The sequence below is a fragment of the Chiloscyllium punctatum genome, chromosome 32 (genome assembly GCF_047496795.1).
Source record: "Chiloscyllium punctatum isolate Juve2018m chromosome 32, sChiPun1.3, whole genome shotgun sequence".
NCBI lineage: Eukaryota > Metazoa > Chordata > Chondrichthyes > Orectolobiformes > Hemiscylliidae > Chiloscyllium > Chiloscyllium punctatum.
The window spans coordinates 40,000,604-40,015,080 of record NC_092770.1 but is presented as its reverse complement, the minus strand read 5'-3'; the positions used below and the strand labels follow the sequence as shown (position 1 = coordinate 40,015,080).

Sequence of the window (14,477 nt, the reverse complement as noted above, 5' to 3'; positions counted from 1 at the left end):
CCTGAACTGCTGTGCTCTTCCAGCACCAATAATCCAGAACCTGGTTTCCAGCATCTGCAGTCATTGTTTTTACCTTCTGAAAAGGGGTCTTGTGTGCGCTGTCAGAATTTCAACTGGACATTGGATTCTCTGATTCACACAAACTAATTCTGTGATCTTTGATTTCTACGTAATTTATAACTTCTCTCTTTTTTGGATACATGTGGGTTTGAAATTGTGGAGTGCACTATTCCCCTGGTTTTGAATGCAGGAATAAACCGTACTTAATATTAAAAAATGAAAATATAAAGTTTCCATTGGTAATTTAAAATTGGAATTCACAAACCAGATTTGGGGAAATGTACCACAGTTATGATCAGTAAAAATTATTTGATTCACCTCTCACATTTTTTTGTCCATTAGCCTTGTGTTAGGCTAACTTGGTCTGTAGTTCTGTTTTCTCTCGCCTGCCTTTCTTGAATAGTAGAGTAACTTTTTCTAGCTTCCAATCTGCTCCCACCATTCTAAAGTCTAGGGACTTTAGAAAATCATGGTCAGCACATGCACTATCTTTGCAACCATCCTTTTTGGAACCCTATAATAGAGGCCACTTAGTCCTGATACTTAATTAGATTTAAATCCTTTAAGGTTTTTTTTTCATACAAAATGACCACAAATTTCCTCGCTGTTTTTGACCTCCAAGGTTATCCAATAAGTCCAGTGTAGAACTTCTGCTGTGAAGAAAATTGCAAAACATTTGCTTAATTTCTCTGCTATTTCCCCATCATAATTTCTCCTATCTGTGCTTCTAAGACACTAATATTTACTTCAACTTTGTCGTCAATTTATATATACATAGAAGCGTTTATAATCCATTTTCATATTTCTAGCTACTTTCCCATAATGTTCCCCCTTCTTTGTGACCTGCAGTTGGTTCTTAAAACTTTACCAAGCAATGTTATAAGCGTCTTTTAAACATGCTAAATTTTACATTTCTCTTCAATTTGTAGACAGCTTGTCCTTCAGTGTAATTTACTTTTATTGAACATTTTGTATTGTTTCCTTAAATATTTGCCACTTTATTTATTGTCTTAACTTTTCATCTATTTACCCAATGTGATAATCCATGTACTTTGGAGGGAGGAAAAAAGTCATCTTTATATAAAATGGTCCTTTAAGTTCAAAGCAGAAGTAAGCTAATTCTGGGATGAAATGTGTTTGGATTCCACGTTATGAGGACATCAGTACAGTTAGTAAGTTTGCAGATGACACCAAAATTGGAGGTGTAGTGGACAGCAAAGAAGGTTCCCTCAGATTACAACAGGATCTTGACCAGATGGGCCAATGGGCTGAGAAGTGGCAGATGGAGTTTAATTCAGATAAATGCGAGGTGCTGCATTTTGGGAAAGCAAATCTTAGCAGGACTTATACACTTAATGGAAAGGTTCTAGGGGGTGTTGCTGAACAAATAGACCTTGGAATGCAGGTTCATAGCTCCTTGAAGGTAGATAGGATAGTGAAGAAGGTGTTTGGTATGCTTTCCTTTATTGGTCAGGATATTGAGTATAGGAGTTGGAGGTCATGTTGCGGCTGTACAGGACATTGGTTAGGCCACTGTTGGAATATTGCGTGCAATTCTGGTCTCCTTCCTATCGGAAAGATGTTGTGAAACTTCAAAGGCTTCAGAAAAGATTTACAAGGACGTTGCCAGGGTTAGAGGATTTGAGCTACAGGGAGAGGCTGAACAGGCTGGGACTGTTTTCCCTGGAGCGTTGGAGGCTGAGGGGTGACTTTATAGAGGTTTACAAAATTATGAGGGGCATGGATAGGGTAAATAGGCAAAGTCTTTTCCCTGGGTCGAGGAGTCCAGAACTAGAGGGCATATGTTTAGGGTGAGAGGGGAAAGATATAAAAGAGACCTAAGGGGCAACCTTTTCATACATAGAGTATGGAATGAGCTGCCAGAGGAAGTGGTGGAGGCTGGTACAATTGCAACATTTAAGAGGCATTTGAATGGGTATAAGAATAGGAAGGGTTTGGAGGGATATGGGCCGGGTGCTGACAGGTGGGACTAGTTTGGATTGGGATATCTGGTCAGCATGGACGTGTTGGATCGAAGGATCTGTTTCCATGCTGTACATCTCTATGACTCTATCAGTTCTGAATTTAAACTCTGGTTGAGTTTGCTATGGAGATAATGGCTAATTGGGGAGATGTCAAGTTTCTGACTTCTCTTTGGCTTCTTGTCAGAACACCAACATTCATGTGATGGAAAGCAAGTAAAATTCCTTATCAATACATCAATGTTCTGTTTGGCAGTAAAAAAGATAAATCTTCAGAAGCTCTTGGAGCCTCACATGAGGGAGCTAAAAAGGACTGAATCTTGAAAGTGCTTTGCACAGATCAGGGAATCTAAAGCATTTAGTGTTTGTGTCAGAGGACAAGAATGTGAATAAGGTGAGTCATTTGGTCAAGTGAAAAAGAACTCACTTCTTAAAAAAAAACCTTGCCATCACGGTTTGTGGACATGCACCTGGTAAATGTTAGTCATGACTGAGAGCCTTGGTAAGAATATGGCTGCTGGTGAAAGTAACTTGAGGAACAATCCATTGAGTAGGAAAAGTGAGTGGTCATGTCTACCAAGGCTGAATTAGAAAGAATGAGAGATTGTACTTTGTGCTGCACCTGTGCTTGAAATTGAGGCATCTCTTTGCATCAGCTATCTGAAATGAAATACCATTTGTCTGTTGATTTATACTTAATTATATGTTAATGTTGAGTTTGACCGTTATAGTAAAAGTTTAAAAGTGGCATTTTTCCATCAATTTCTTTCTTCAGAGTTACTTGTGATCCTTGTCTTATCAGGCTATTGTTCCCCCCTCCAGAGACAATAACATCACTCAACCTTGGTCAGCTCTCCCTTCATACCTATACAATTGTCTTTATATAACTTTGAGATTCTTGCTTATGGTGGGAGTATTGTGATCACTATATCCCAGCGGATCTTTTGCTATAAAATTACTAATGTACATCCTGACCTTTGGTGACATCACGCAGATGTGTAGTGTTAGTTTCTTTGCCTCGACACTGACATCCAGCTCCACCTCAGCACCACCCATCTCACTGTTGCTAAATTATCAGACTGCTGACCTGGTATGCTGTACTGCTGACTTTGTATGCTGTACTAAATGAGCAAAAATAAAAGTACAGAATCTTTCCTTAATAGTGAGCTTCATCTCCAGGTTTCCTTAAATTTAATTTAGAGGTTAACATGCAGATTCAACAAGCAATGGTATGTTTTTTGTAACAATTTAACACCCACACTGAGGTTTAGAATTATGAAAATGTTTGGAGAGGCCACACCTGGAATACTGAATGTGGTTTTGGTCTCCTGACTCAAAGCAACATCTGCTTGTGTTGTGAATGTCTAGTTTATGATTCGTGTGTTTTGGTATATATTTTTTAGTTTTAGGAATTAAAGTTTAGCTGTAGAAAATTGGATAAATGCAGTTAAATCAACTTGGGAATCTATTGCACTAGGTTTGAGGCTGTGTAACTTTGAAGATCATAGATAGAAAGGTAAAATCATAAAACAGAAGGTGGGTTTACTTAACTGAAGAACTGGAGATGTGATGTCAACGCTGCTTGTAAAGAAATACAGTTCAGAGAGATCTCTTTGTTTTGGGAGATAAAGCTAAATTAGATTACCAACATTCATCATGTCAAAGAAGCAATTGTAAATCAATTTCAAATTGTTAGTTAACATGAAGGTTGGGTTGTGGACAGCCCAGCACATGCTACATTAACATGTTAAAAATCACGCAGGTTATAGTCCAACAGGTTTATTTGGAAGCACTAGCTTTCAGACTGCTGCACCTTCATTAGATAGCTGTGGAGCAGAATCATAAGACACAGAACGTATTGCAAAAGATTACAGTGTAATGCAATTGAAATGATCTATTGAAAAGATTGTAACCTAAAACTACTATTAAGTCACATTCTTGAGATAACTTCAGGTTTTATTTAAAAGAAGTGACATCTCAGCTCAGACAAGGCATTAAAGGTGTGAGCTTAGAGTCTGTATCCCAATCTTGAGTCCGACTGGTTCTATTTCCAAAGTAGGAATTTATAAAATATTATGTGGATTGACTGCCTGTGGATTATGTGTTTTTTGAGCAAAATAGAATGTATTTGCAAATATAATTCTGCGAATGCAAATCCACCCCATAGAGGTATATGTCTGTGTGCGTGCAGAAGAGAGACTGTATGAGTGTATGTGTATAAGTCTGTTTGTATGTGTGTGAGTGAGAGACGAGACAGTGTGAGAGATTACTTGGTGTAGTGGGGTCCCCTGTAGTGTGATATGAACCCAACGTCCTGGTTGAGGCCACCCTCTTGGGTTCTGAACTTTGCTATCAGCCCCTGCTCAGCCATTATGCATTGTTACATATCCTGAAGTCCGTCTTGGAGGATAGTCACTCGAGGCCGAATGTCCCTGACTGTTGAAGTGTTCCACAACTGGGAGGGAACATCCCTGTCTGGTGATTGTTGCGCGGTGTCCATTCATCCGTTGTCATAATGTCTGTTTAGTCTCAGCAATGTACCATGCCTTGAGGTATCCTTGCATGCAGCGTATGAGATACACAACATTGGCCAAATCACATGGGTACCTGCTAGGTAACTGATAGGTGGTGATCCCACGCGTATTCCCCACTACATTACCATGGAAATAATTGGAGTTTCATAAATTTCTCTGGTCTCAGTTTATCCCTGAATTACAGTCAGTTCTGCTATCATGTGTCTTCCGTTAAGACATATTAGCTGTAACACGATTGCTGAATAGGGAATGCTGTTTCTAAAATGCGAATTTGTAAAACATGTGGTTATAATGCCATTAGTTCACCAACTCTTTGTGTTATTTGTATCTCAAGATTTTTATTTAGTGTGGGGTTACACAGGAACATGACTATCACGTTATAGAAGAAATGACTATAGGTATTGTTTGGTGAGTTTACAGCTCACGTACAGATGTTAAGCCAAACCAAATCACTATTAAATAGACCTGAGCTGCAAGTAGAGCAAAAAAAAACAGTATATATCACGCTGCACCATTGACCAAGGAGAAGTTTGCTGGAAAAGCACAGTAGGTCAGGTAGCATCAGAAGAGCAGGAAAATCGACGTTTCAGATGAAGGGGTTTTGCCCGAAACGTCAATTTTCCTGCTCCTCTGATGCTGCGTGACCCGCTGTGCTTTTCCAGTACAACTCTACTCTTGAAGGAGCAGCACTCCGAAAGCTAGTACTTCCAAATAAACCTGTTGGGCTATAAACTGATGTTGTGTGATTTTTAACATTGTTTTATCAGTAAAAGTATTTTAAAAGATAATTAGATACATGAAAAAAAACTACTGGAACAGATCTTACTGATAAAAGTCATGATTTGGAGATGCTGGTGTTGAACTGGGGTGTACAAAGTTAAAAATCATACAACATCAGGTTATATTCCAACAGGTTTAATTAGAAGCACTAGCTTTCGGAGCACAGCCCCTTCATCACAACCATCTGATGAAGAAGCGGTGTCCCGAAAGCTAGTGCCTCCAATTAAACCTTTTGGAATATAACCTGATGTTGTATGATTTTTAACTTTGTACACCCCAGTTCAACACCAGCATCTCCAAACCATGACTTTTATCAGTAAGATCTGTTCCAGTAGTTTTTTTTCATGTATCTAATTTTCTTTTAAAATAATAAACTCTGCCTTAGCAGTTTTATGGCATTCTTTTTGGATGCGAAGTACTTTGGGGGTAATGCTGAGTGCCATGATGTGGCATTTTGCAATTGCTAGTTTCTTCTTACTTTACCTCCAGGTGATAAGGAAAGAGCTATTTACATTCCATTGTCATGTCGAGACTTCTTGTAGCCTGTCTGTCTGTGGCTGACATCTCAAGCTGAGCAAATTGTGTAGAATGACACCTAAAACAGCAGAGTCCACACAAGCTTCTCAGCAACAATGCATCTGAAGTGACACCTTTGAATACTAATTTAATGTAAATTGTCTGCAACTTGCGAACAGTAGCTCTCTGTGACTGATTTTAACCCTGTGTAACTTGCTTCAACTTTGTAAGTACTATTTTCAATATTAAATTTTTAAAATCCATAGAGATGTGTTACCTGTTGTGTTGGGTACTTTGGTTTAACATTTTGAGAAAGCATGGCCTAAGATAAGTGGTTTTCTTGATCTAGAAGCCTAACAAGCCTTTAATGCGTCTGCAATGAAATGCCATGAAGTTTGCAAGTATAAAATGTCAACAGTACTCCAGCCACATCTAACACAAAAGAGTTTGCTTATCATTGTCAGAGCAGCTGAATGTGCATTTCAGAGATGCCAGCTATTCTGTGCCTTTCAGAGAGAAATAACATGGCTTTAGACTCCACTGCCGTACTTGTGTTTTGTAGTTTTCCATTGTGTGCTATATCCATGATGTTGTAAAGTATGTTGTTAACTGTATCTGCTGAAAAGCCTTTTGCAGCAAATAACGGGAATTTTAAAATGAAATTATATTTTACAGAAAATGCTGCACAAATAAGATCCTTTGAAATTTTTTTTTGTCTTTGAAGTGCACAACAGGAAAACTCTCCTACAAATGTGTATGTGAATACTCTAAGCTTTCTGTCCATTTGTTTAAATGTAACTTTCCAGTAAATATAATTCCAGAAATTCAATACAGAATTCGAATAAACTTATTTATCCAAAGAGTAGTGAGAATGTTGAACTCCCTATCACAGGCAGTCGTTGAAGCAAATAATATGAATGTGTTTAAAGACAAGCTATTGAGGGAGAAGAGGAAAGATAGTTACATTGGTAGATTTAAATAAAGATATATGGGAGGAGGCTCAAGCAGAGCATGAACACCACAGTAGCTTGGTTGGGTTTGTTAGCTTGTTTCTGTGCCATGTATAATGTGCCTGTGTATGGGTCATAAAGTGTTATGTAATCCTGGTGAGTGCTTGTTTTTGCCACCAAATGGAAAATTTATTCTTGGTATATGGAATTGTTTGATTCCTTATTACTGATATGTTTTACCCCCAGACCTGACAGTTGTGACATGTACTTGGAAGACATTATAAAACACCGATGGGAACTTGAAGAAGGGAGACCGAACCCACTGAAAAATACCAAGTTCAAAGAATTACCCATTCGTTTACGTGTTGAGCTGTTGCACAGGTTATGCGACTACAGATTAGATGCAGATGATGTGTTTGATCTTTTAAAGGTACAATTTCAAGGGGAGGGGTGGTGTTTGTTTCGCACTAACTACTCAGAAACAATTTTCTCCTGTTTATCTAATTTTCTCATTCTCCAAAATAATTCATTCCTGCAAATAGCCCCATAGCCCCAATAATTCTTCACTCAAGAAGGCACTGTTACTTTATGAGCACAGATTTTAAGCATTAGCAAATTATTTACAATTGCCTGAAAATTATAACTTCTTAAAATTCAACACTATAGCAGAAGCAAAAACTTCCTGTTAAAATCACATCCGCACCTATACACTTTTATATCTGACACAATTCCCCATCAATCTACCAGGCAATTTATTAAAGCTGGATCTGGGGCAGCCTTGTTATTTTCTTTGATCCAAAAGTTTTCAGATCAGAATACTTTCCACCCTACCTCTTAACTTTATTTTTGCACTTCTAAAAGCATTAAATTTGATAGCAACAGCTCTGAAGGAGGTCATTTGACTAGTTCACCCCCGGCAGCTTTCTGACAAACCTAGCCACTTAGTTGAATTTCATTTCTTTATTCTGTTCTGATATACATTCACTTTGCTGTTAGTTATTGCTATGGATTCTGCTAACACTGCTGTTTTTGGTACAACATTCCATGTCTTCAAGCAACTCCTTTGAAGGACCATCTTAAATTTATATCTGGTAGCTACAGTGGAGATGACATTCCTTTATTTAATGAAATCCTCCCATGATTTTGAGCACTTTGACTCATCTTTTATTCACTTCGAATGAAATGAAAAGTGCTGGAGTTCATGCAAGTTAATATCTTTCTTCTGATTATAAACTTGGTAAACAGTTTTACTATTTGATCTATTCTCCTTCTGATTCTTGTGGATGATATGGCTGTTATCATTTTCCTGTGATGCTTGGAAGTTCCGAACTTATGTTCCAAAATCTGAAATCATCTGTTGCCTTTATAATATGGTTGGTTTATCAATGCACTAGGACATCATATTGGTTTAGAATTTTGAAGTGTTTGGCATATTTTTAACTTGGCTTTATCTGTTTGTCAGGGTCTGGATGCTGATAATTTACGAGTGGAACCTTTAGGAGAAGATGCTGTTGGAGCAACCTATTGGTATTTCTATGGCACTCGTTTATATAAGGAGGGACCATCTTTCATACTGGAGAAAAATCAAGTTGAAGAAATGTAATAATTAATTAGTACCTTTTGTTTACATAAGTTAATCCATGTGTTTGTTTTCATGTATAATTTTTCATTTGTTTAAAACTTGTGCTGTTTCTAAGGCTGGGCTTTGGTGAACCTGTCAAGGATATTCTAATTATTCTTCTTCAAGAATTGACAGTGTAACATCAGCCACCTTAAGTCCTCTGCTGTCATCCTTACCCATTCTGATATGTTTTCCCTGAACTTGCTGCTCTCTGTTCTTTCGGATATAACCCTGACTTTATCAAGCCTGTTGACTTGGGTGGTGCTATTGTTATCTGCCATTTCAACTTTCGCTTTGCAAAGACTGAACCTCAATCCCGTGACTCTTTCTCCGTTTTATTGATGATTGTATCTACTCCTTGCTGTCTGGATTCTAAAACATTTGTCAATCTTGCATCCATTTCAACCCATATCTCACCTTTACCTGGTATATCTCTGACTCATCCCTCCCTTGCTTTCTTTGTTACCATTTCTTGGGATAGCTAATCACTGATATTTCTTACATACCCATCAACTCTCACAATTACCTTAACCACACTTCCTTGCTCCCTGCTTCCTCCCAGTTTCCCAGCCTCTCTTGCATCTGTTACAACAATACCACCTTCCACAGGGGTACTTCTAACATGTCTTCCCTTTTCCACATGCAAGGGCTCCCAACCAATGCCTAATCTTGGGTCCTTTGTCATATCAAAAATACTATCTTACTCTCATATTAGGCTTTATCTGAGATTTGCTGGAGTGCTCCAGCAAAGCCCAACGTAAGCAAGAAGAAAAGCACCTTACTGTCCACTTACGCACTTGAACCCAACAACTTTAACCACAAGCTCTAGTTTCCATTTCAATCAACTACAACCTACTGTTTTGTTTGTATGGACTTGCTCTTGGTAGAACTAGCCTTTTTTTCTGCTAATAATACCTACTTTTCATTTACATCTCTCCTCTACTCTTGGTCACACTGCTTGCCTTTTGGCCCAGGGCACCATTAACATTTGGTCCACTTCCTCATTCTCCCTTTTTCTACAGCATAACATTCGCTCAGAATATATTTTGTTCAAAAATAAATTAATTTGCAAAAAAGATGGTCCAAATGTGACATGGAATCAAAGTTTACACAACGAAGATAATATCAGGAGGAATTGTGCATGTATTTTTCCATAATTGATGTAAGCAAATCAAAAATTTCTTACATTAGGGTTACACCAATCATGCATTCTATTTTGAATGGAAAGTTAATAGCTGTGTTAATAACACCATTCCATTGAAGTTTTTTAATTTTACAGTGAAAATGGAAAACTAAATACCTGTAGTTCCAATTATAAACTTACCAACTTGAAACTTAAAAAGAGAGGTCGACCATCAAAACGGAAAAAACTGGAAGATAATTACTTTACAACAATGAGGTGAGGTGTTTCACATTTACTGTAAATAGCACATTTTCTTAATGGCTTGGAGTGTAGCTGATTCAATAGGCTCAGCCTCATTCTATTAATGTCCATCATAGAAAAATAATGTCAAATCAGCCCTCTGAGTTGTCAAATCAGAATTATAACTTGTCTCTAGCTTAAGAAAATAAAAAAAAACACCAATGGAAAAGTGAAAGGCATCTGACGTTAGTGATTCCAAATAAATCTACTAAACATGGTGCAATCCTGATGAACACCCACAACTGAAAGTTGTGCCTGCATGGTCAAAAATTCTTTAAATGTGTTTTGCACTAAAATTTTTACAAGAACTAGAAATGATGCACAAAAAGTCACAGTTCTTCCTTTCTACTGAGAAAAGTACAATGCCTGAAATGGATAAAATAGTTAAAATAGTTACTACAATAGCTGATAGCACCAGCAAATTTCAGTTTTAAGATTGAAATGCATGCATCTTCTAATTTAATATAAATTGCAAATAATTCAGGGTGGCACTGTGGCTCAGTGATTAGCACTGCTGCCTCACAGCACCTGGGACCCGAGTTCAATTCCAATCTTGGGCGACTGTCTGTGTGGAGTTTGCACATTCTCCCTGTGTTTGTGTGGGTTTCCTCCGGGTGCTCCCATTTCCTCCCACAATCCAAAGATGTGCGGGTTAGGGAGAATTCATCCAGAATTGCCCGTAGTGTTCAGGGATGTGTAGGTTTGATGCATTACTCGGGAAATGTAGGATAATAGGATAGAGAATGGTTCGAGGTGTGTTATTCTTCAGAGGGTCAGTGTGGGCTTGTTGGGCTGAAGGGCCTTTTTCCACACTGTAGTGATTCTAGGATTCTCACCCCAAGACCACCCTAACATGGCACCTTGTGAGAAAACTGGCGATTATAGCAATATTATATTGGTTATGTCAAAATAGTTATACACCACATTATCCTAGGTGTCACTTAGCAGAAGGTATCATGGCTCTTAAAAAAGATAGGAGAAAGTGAGGACTGCAGATGCTTGAGATCAGAGCTTAAAAATGTGTTGCTGGAAAAACACAGCAGGTCAGGCAGCATCCAAGGAGAAGGAGAATTGACTTTTCGGGCATAAGCCTGAAGCATGATTCGGGCATGATTCCTGAAGAAGGGCTTAAGCCCGAAACGTCGATTCTCCTTCTCCTTGGATGCTGCCTGACCTGCTGCACTTTTCCAGCAACACATTTTTAAGCTCTTTAAAAAGATATCAAATCAAAAATTATTTTTTTAGTAAAATTTGATAACCACTGAAAGTAAATAGTTACATTGCAAGTGAAGTAGGATATCTAATATTATACAGTATCTAATAGCACACAGGCTATTCAGTCCAATGGACCTATGTTGATATGCTCCGCATAAGCCTCTTCTAATCCTGTATTCATCTAGCTTCCCCACTGCATGCATCTATGTTGTTAGCCTGAACTACTCAACATTCTAACTACTGAGTAAATGGTTTCTCCTAAATTTTCCATTAGATGTCATAGTGATCATCTTGTATATATGACCGTTAGTTCAGTTCTTGCTGGCAAGTGAGGAAAAAATATTATTCGTCTATGAATTCTTTCCACAGTACAGGAATCTCAATTATCTGGCATTCGATTATTTGAATATTGGATTATCAGGCAAGATCGCAATGTTCCAATGCTCAGCTAAACTATGTTATGCAGCATTCGATTATCCAGAATTAATTAACCAAATGAAATACTCCATATCCATGTCCTTCGGATAATCAAGGTTTCTCTGTATTAAAGATCACTACCAGGTCATCCCTCAAGTCTCCCTTTCTCTAAAGGAAAGAGCCCCAGCCTTTTCAAACTTCCCTGACAGACTAAGTCTTTTAGTCTGACATCATTATCGACGTAAATAAACCACTTGGTCTATAAACTAGTGTTGTGTGATTTTTAACATCATTGTAGTGATTTGTGTATTTGTAATCTGAGATCGTTCTGCACCCTACCTGATCTTAGACACTTACTTTCAGGAAATCTTTGACCGCATTATTCTTTCTACCAAAATATACCAAACGCAATTATTTATGCTGAAGTTCATATACCAATTGCATGCTGATTTGTCAACTTGTTAATGGCTTAATGTATGTTGTTGCTGTCTTCCTTTGTATGGAATACACCCCTAATGATTGCTCAATGTTTAGCACCATTCACAAAAATCCAATTGTGAAGTAATCTGTGCTGATTTGCAGAAAGACCTGGACAACATCCTGGCCTTAAAAAATTGTCATAAAATAAATGACCAAATATTTTGTTTGGTTCTACAAAACCTGTATTTACTAGAGTTTTGAAAAATGAGAAGAAATCTGATTGATCTGATTTAGCAGAGCTAAAAAGACTAAATGCTGTGAGGATGTTTTCCCTGACTTGGGTTATCTAGAGCTAGAAGTCCAAGTTTCAGGAAACAGGGTTGGGCATTTAGGGCTGAGATGAGGAAACATTTCTTGACTCAGGGTGGTCAACCTCTGGAATTTGTTATCACAGAAGGCTGCAGAAGCTGAGTCACTGGATATGCTTAAGAAAGAGATTGATAAATGTTTAGATATCAAAAATTGTTGAGAGAAATTGAAAATATTTCATTGAGATAGAGGATTGGCCATGACCATATTGACTGCTCGAGCAGGCTCGAAGGGCCAGATGACCTACTCCTACTCTTTGTTTTGATTGCTAATGTTAGTTCAGGAAAAGAATTATCAACAATACTAGAAGAACTCATTCTTTTGGTCCTCCTTTAAACTTGACTTTGGATCCTTTAAGTACATTTGATAGAGCAGAAGAGGATTTGTTTCTGATTCTGAGGAGGGAACTTCCAGCATTTATTGCAGTTGCTACTTCGTGTTCAAGGCTGTGCATTAAGGCTGGAATTCATCAGCATTGCACATCTTTCTAATTCAAAATGGATACAATTTTAATAATTGATATCACTAAATTAAGGTTCTTAAATCCTGATTCCTGAAACTAAGCTTTTCTAAAACACACTTTTCCTCCCTACTGTTGCATTGCATATCTATAATTTTTCTCCCCTTTTTTTTCTCTCTTCTATCGTGTTATCTTTTCTAGGTATCTGTTTATTTCCATCTCTCTTTCTAACTCAAGTTTTTATTGCATTCTACCTTAGTGTGCCCTCATCGTTCAGGAATAAGAATGATACTCTTGGGTATTGTTTGAGTTTATATCTACGATGACCTTTACCCATATACTGTCCCATCACCCATCCACACATTGGAAGGCATCTAAGTGGAATGTTATATGGAGATAAAGGTTTATTTTCCTTTGTGATTGAGCATTTCATACTTGTTTATAATTTTGTAGCAAACAGTGAAAAGAGGACATCTTCCCTATGGGAAGTCTGGTGAATAATATAGTATAATGACATAAATGAAGGCAAATAGTTTTTCAAGTTACTGAATGGTATTTTACAGTGAATCCACGATTGTAACCCGAGAAGTGCCTCCTATCGAAGATTCCCGACAAGAATGCAAAAGTTGTGGTAAGGGAACAATATTTTTATCTTTGTGTCTATTATCACAATGCATATTTCATAATAGATATTGCACTGATGCTTTTACTGTTATGAACACCCTGAGAATAATTAAGATGATGACACAAAGATTAATAGGAAGAGTAAGTTATGAAGGAGATACAAGGAGGCTTCAAAAACATGTAAAGGGGATCCTCGATTTACAAGTGCTTGACTTATGGATGAGGTCCCATATAGAGGTGTACTAATATTAATTCTAAAGATCCAACATATGAACATTTCCCAGTATTTATGAATTGCTATGTTATATTGTCCTATATTGTGCCCCAATTTGCATACAAAGCAACTTAAGAACTTACTTGAGAATTGAAACAATTCAGAACCTACGGACTGCCTGTCGATAGATTGAGTGGGCAAAGATGTGTGTGGAATATAATATGGGAAATATGAAAATTTTCATTTTGACAGGAAGAAATAAAAGGCAGTTTTTAAATATTGACAGATTGCAAACTGAGATGCAGAGGGATCTGGGTGTTCTCGCACACAATTTGCAAAAGATTATTGTATGTATACAGCCTATAATTGGGGAAGCTAATTGAATATCATTATTTATCACAAGAAGAATTGAATATAAAACTGTGAAGGTAATGCTAAAGTTATAAAGGGTACTGGTACAGTGGCATCTGGAGTAATGTACACAGTATTGGTCTCCTTATTTAAGGGAGGATGTAAATGAATTGGAGGCAATTCAGAGAAGGTTTATGAGACTAATACCTAAAATGAGCAGGTTGCCTTATTAGGAACGGTTGTACAAGCAGGCTCTTGTCCTGCTGGACTTTGGAAGAGTAAAAGGTGTAGTGAGGGTCCTGGGTGTTTGGGCCTTTCTTCCTCAAAAAGGTGGTTGAAACAGAATCCTGCAATATTTTTAAGACAGCGATTGGTATATTCTTGTTAAGCTAGTGTGAAAGGTTATCAGGCTAGGTGAGTATATAGATTTGAGGTAGCAATTAGATCAGCTGTAATCTTATTGAATTACTGAGCAGGCTGAATGCCTACTATTCCTCCCAGTTCATATGTAAGATAGCATGGAAAATTTAGTTTTGAATTT

The 14,477-nt window shown here is 37.6% G+C and overlaps 1 protein-coding gene across 2 annotated transcripts in view; it reads left to right on the top strand.

Moving 5' to 3' along the window:
- The window catches only part of LOC140458085 (chromatin remodeling regulator CECR2-like), a 140,723-nt gene that overhangs the window by 66,336 nt on the left and 59,910 nt on the right, over positions 1–14,477 (top strand). For both annotated transcript variants that reach the window (XM_072552143.1, XM_072552142.1), the window contains exons 3-6: positions 7,069–7,252; positions 8,285–8,421; positions 9,723–9,842; positions 13,311–13,378. In XM_072552143.1, the coding sequence (XP_072408244.1) occupies positions 7,069–7,252; positions 8,285–8,421; positions 9,723–9,842; positions 13,311–13,378 (509 nt within the window). The remainder of the gene's footprint in view (positions 1–7,068; positions 7,253–8,284; positions 8,422–9,722; positions 9,843–13,310; positions 13,379–14,477) is intronic.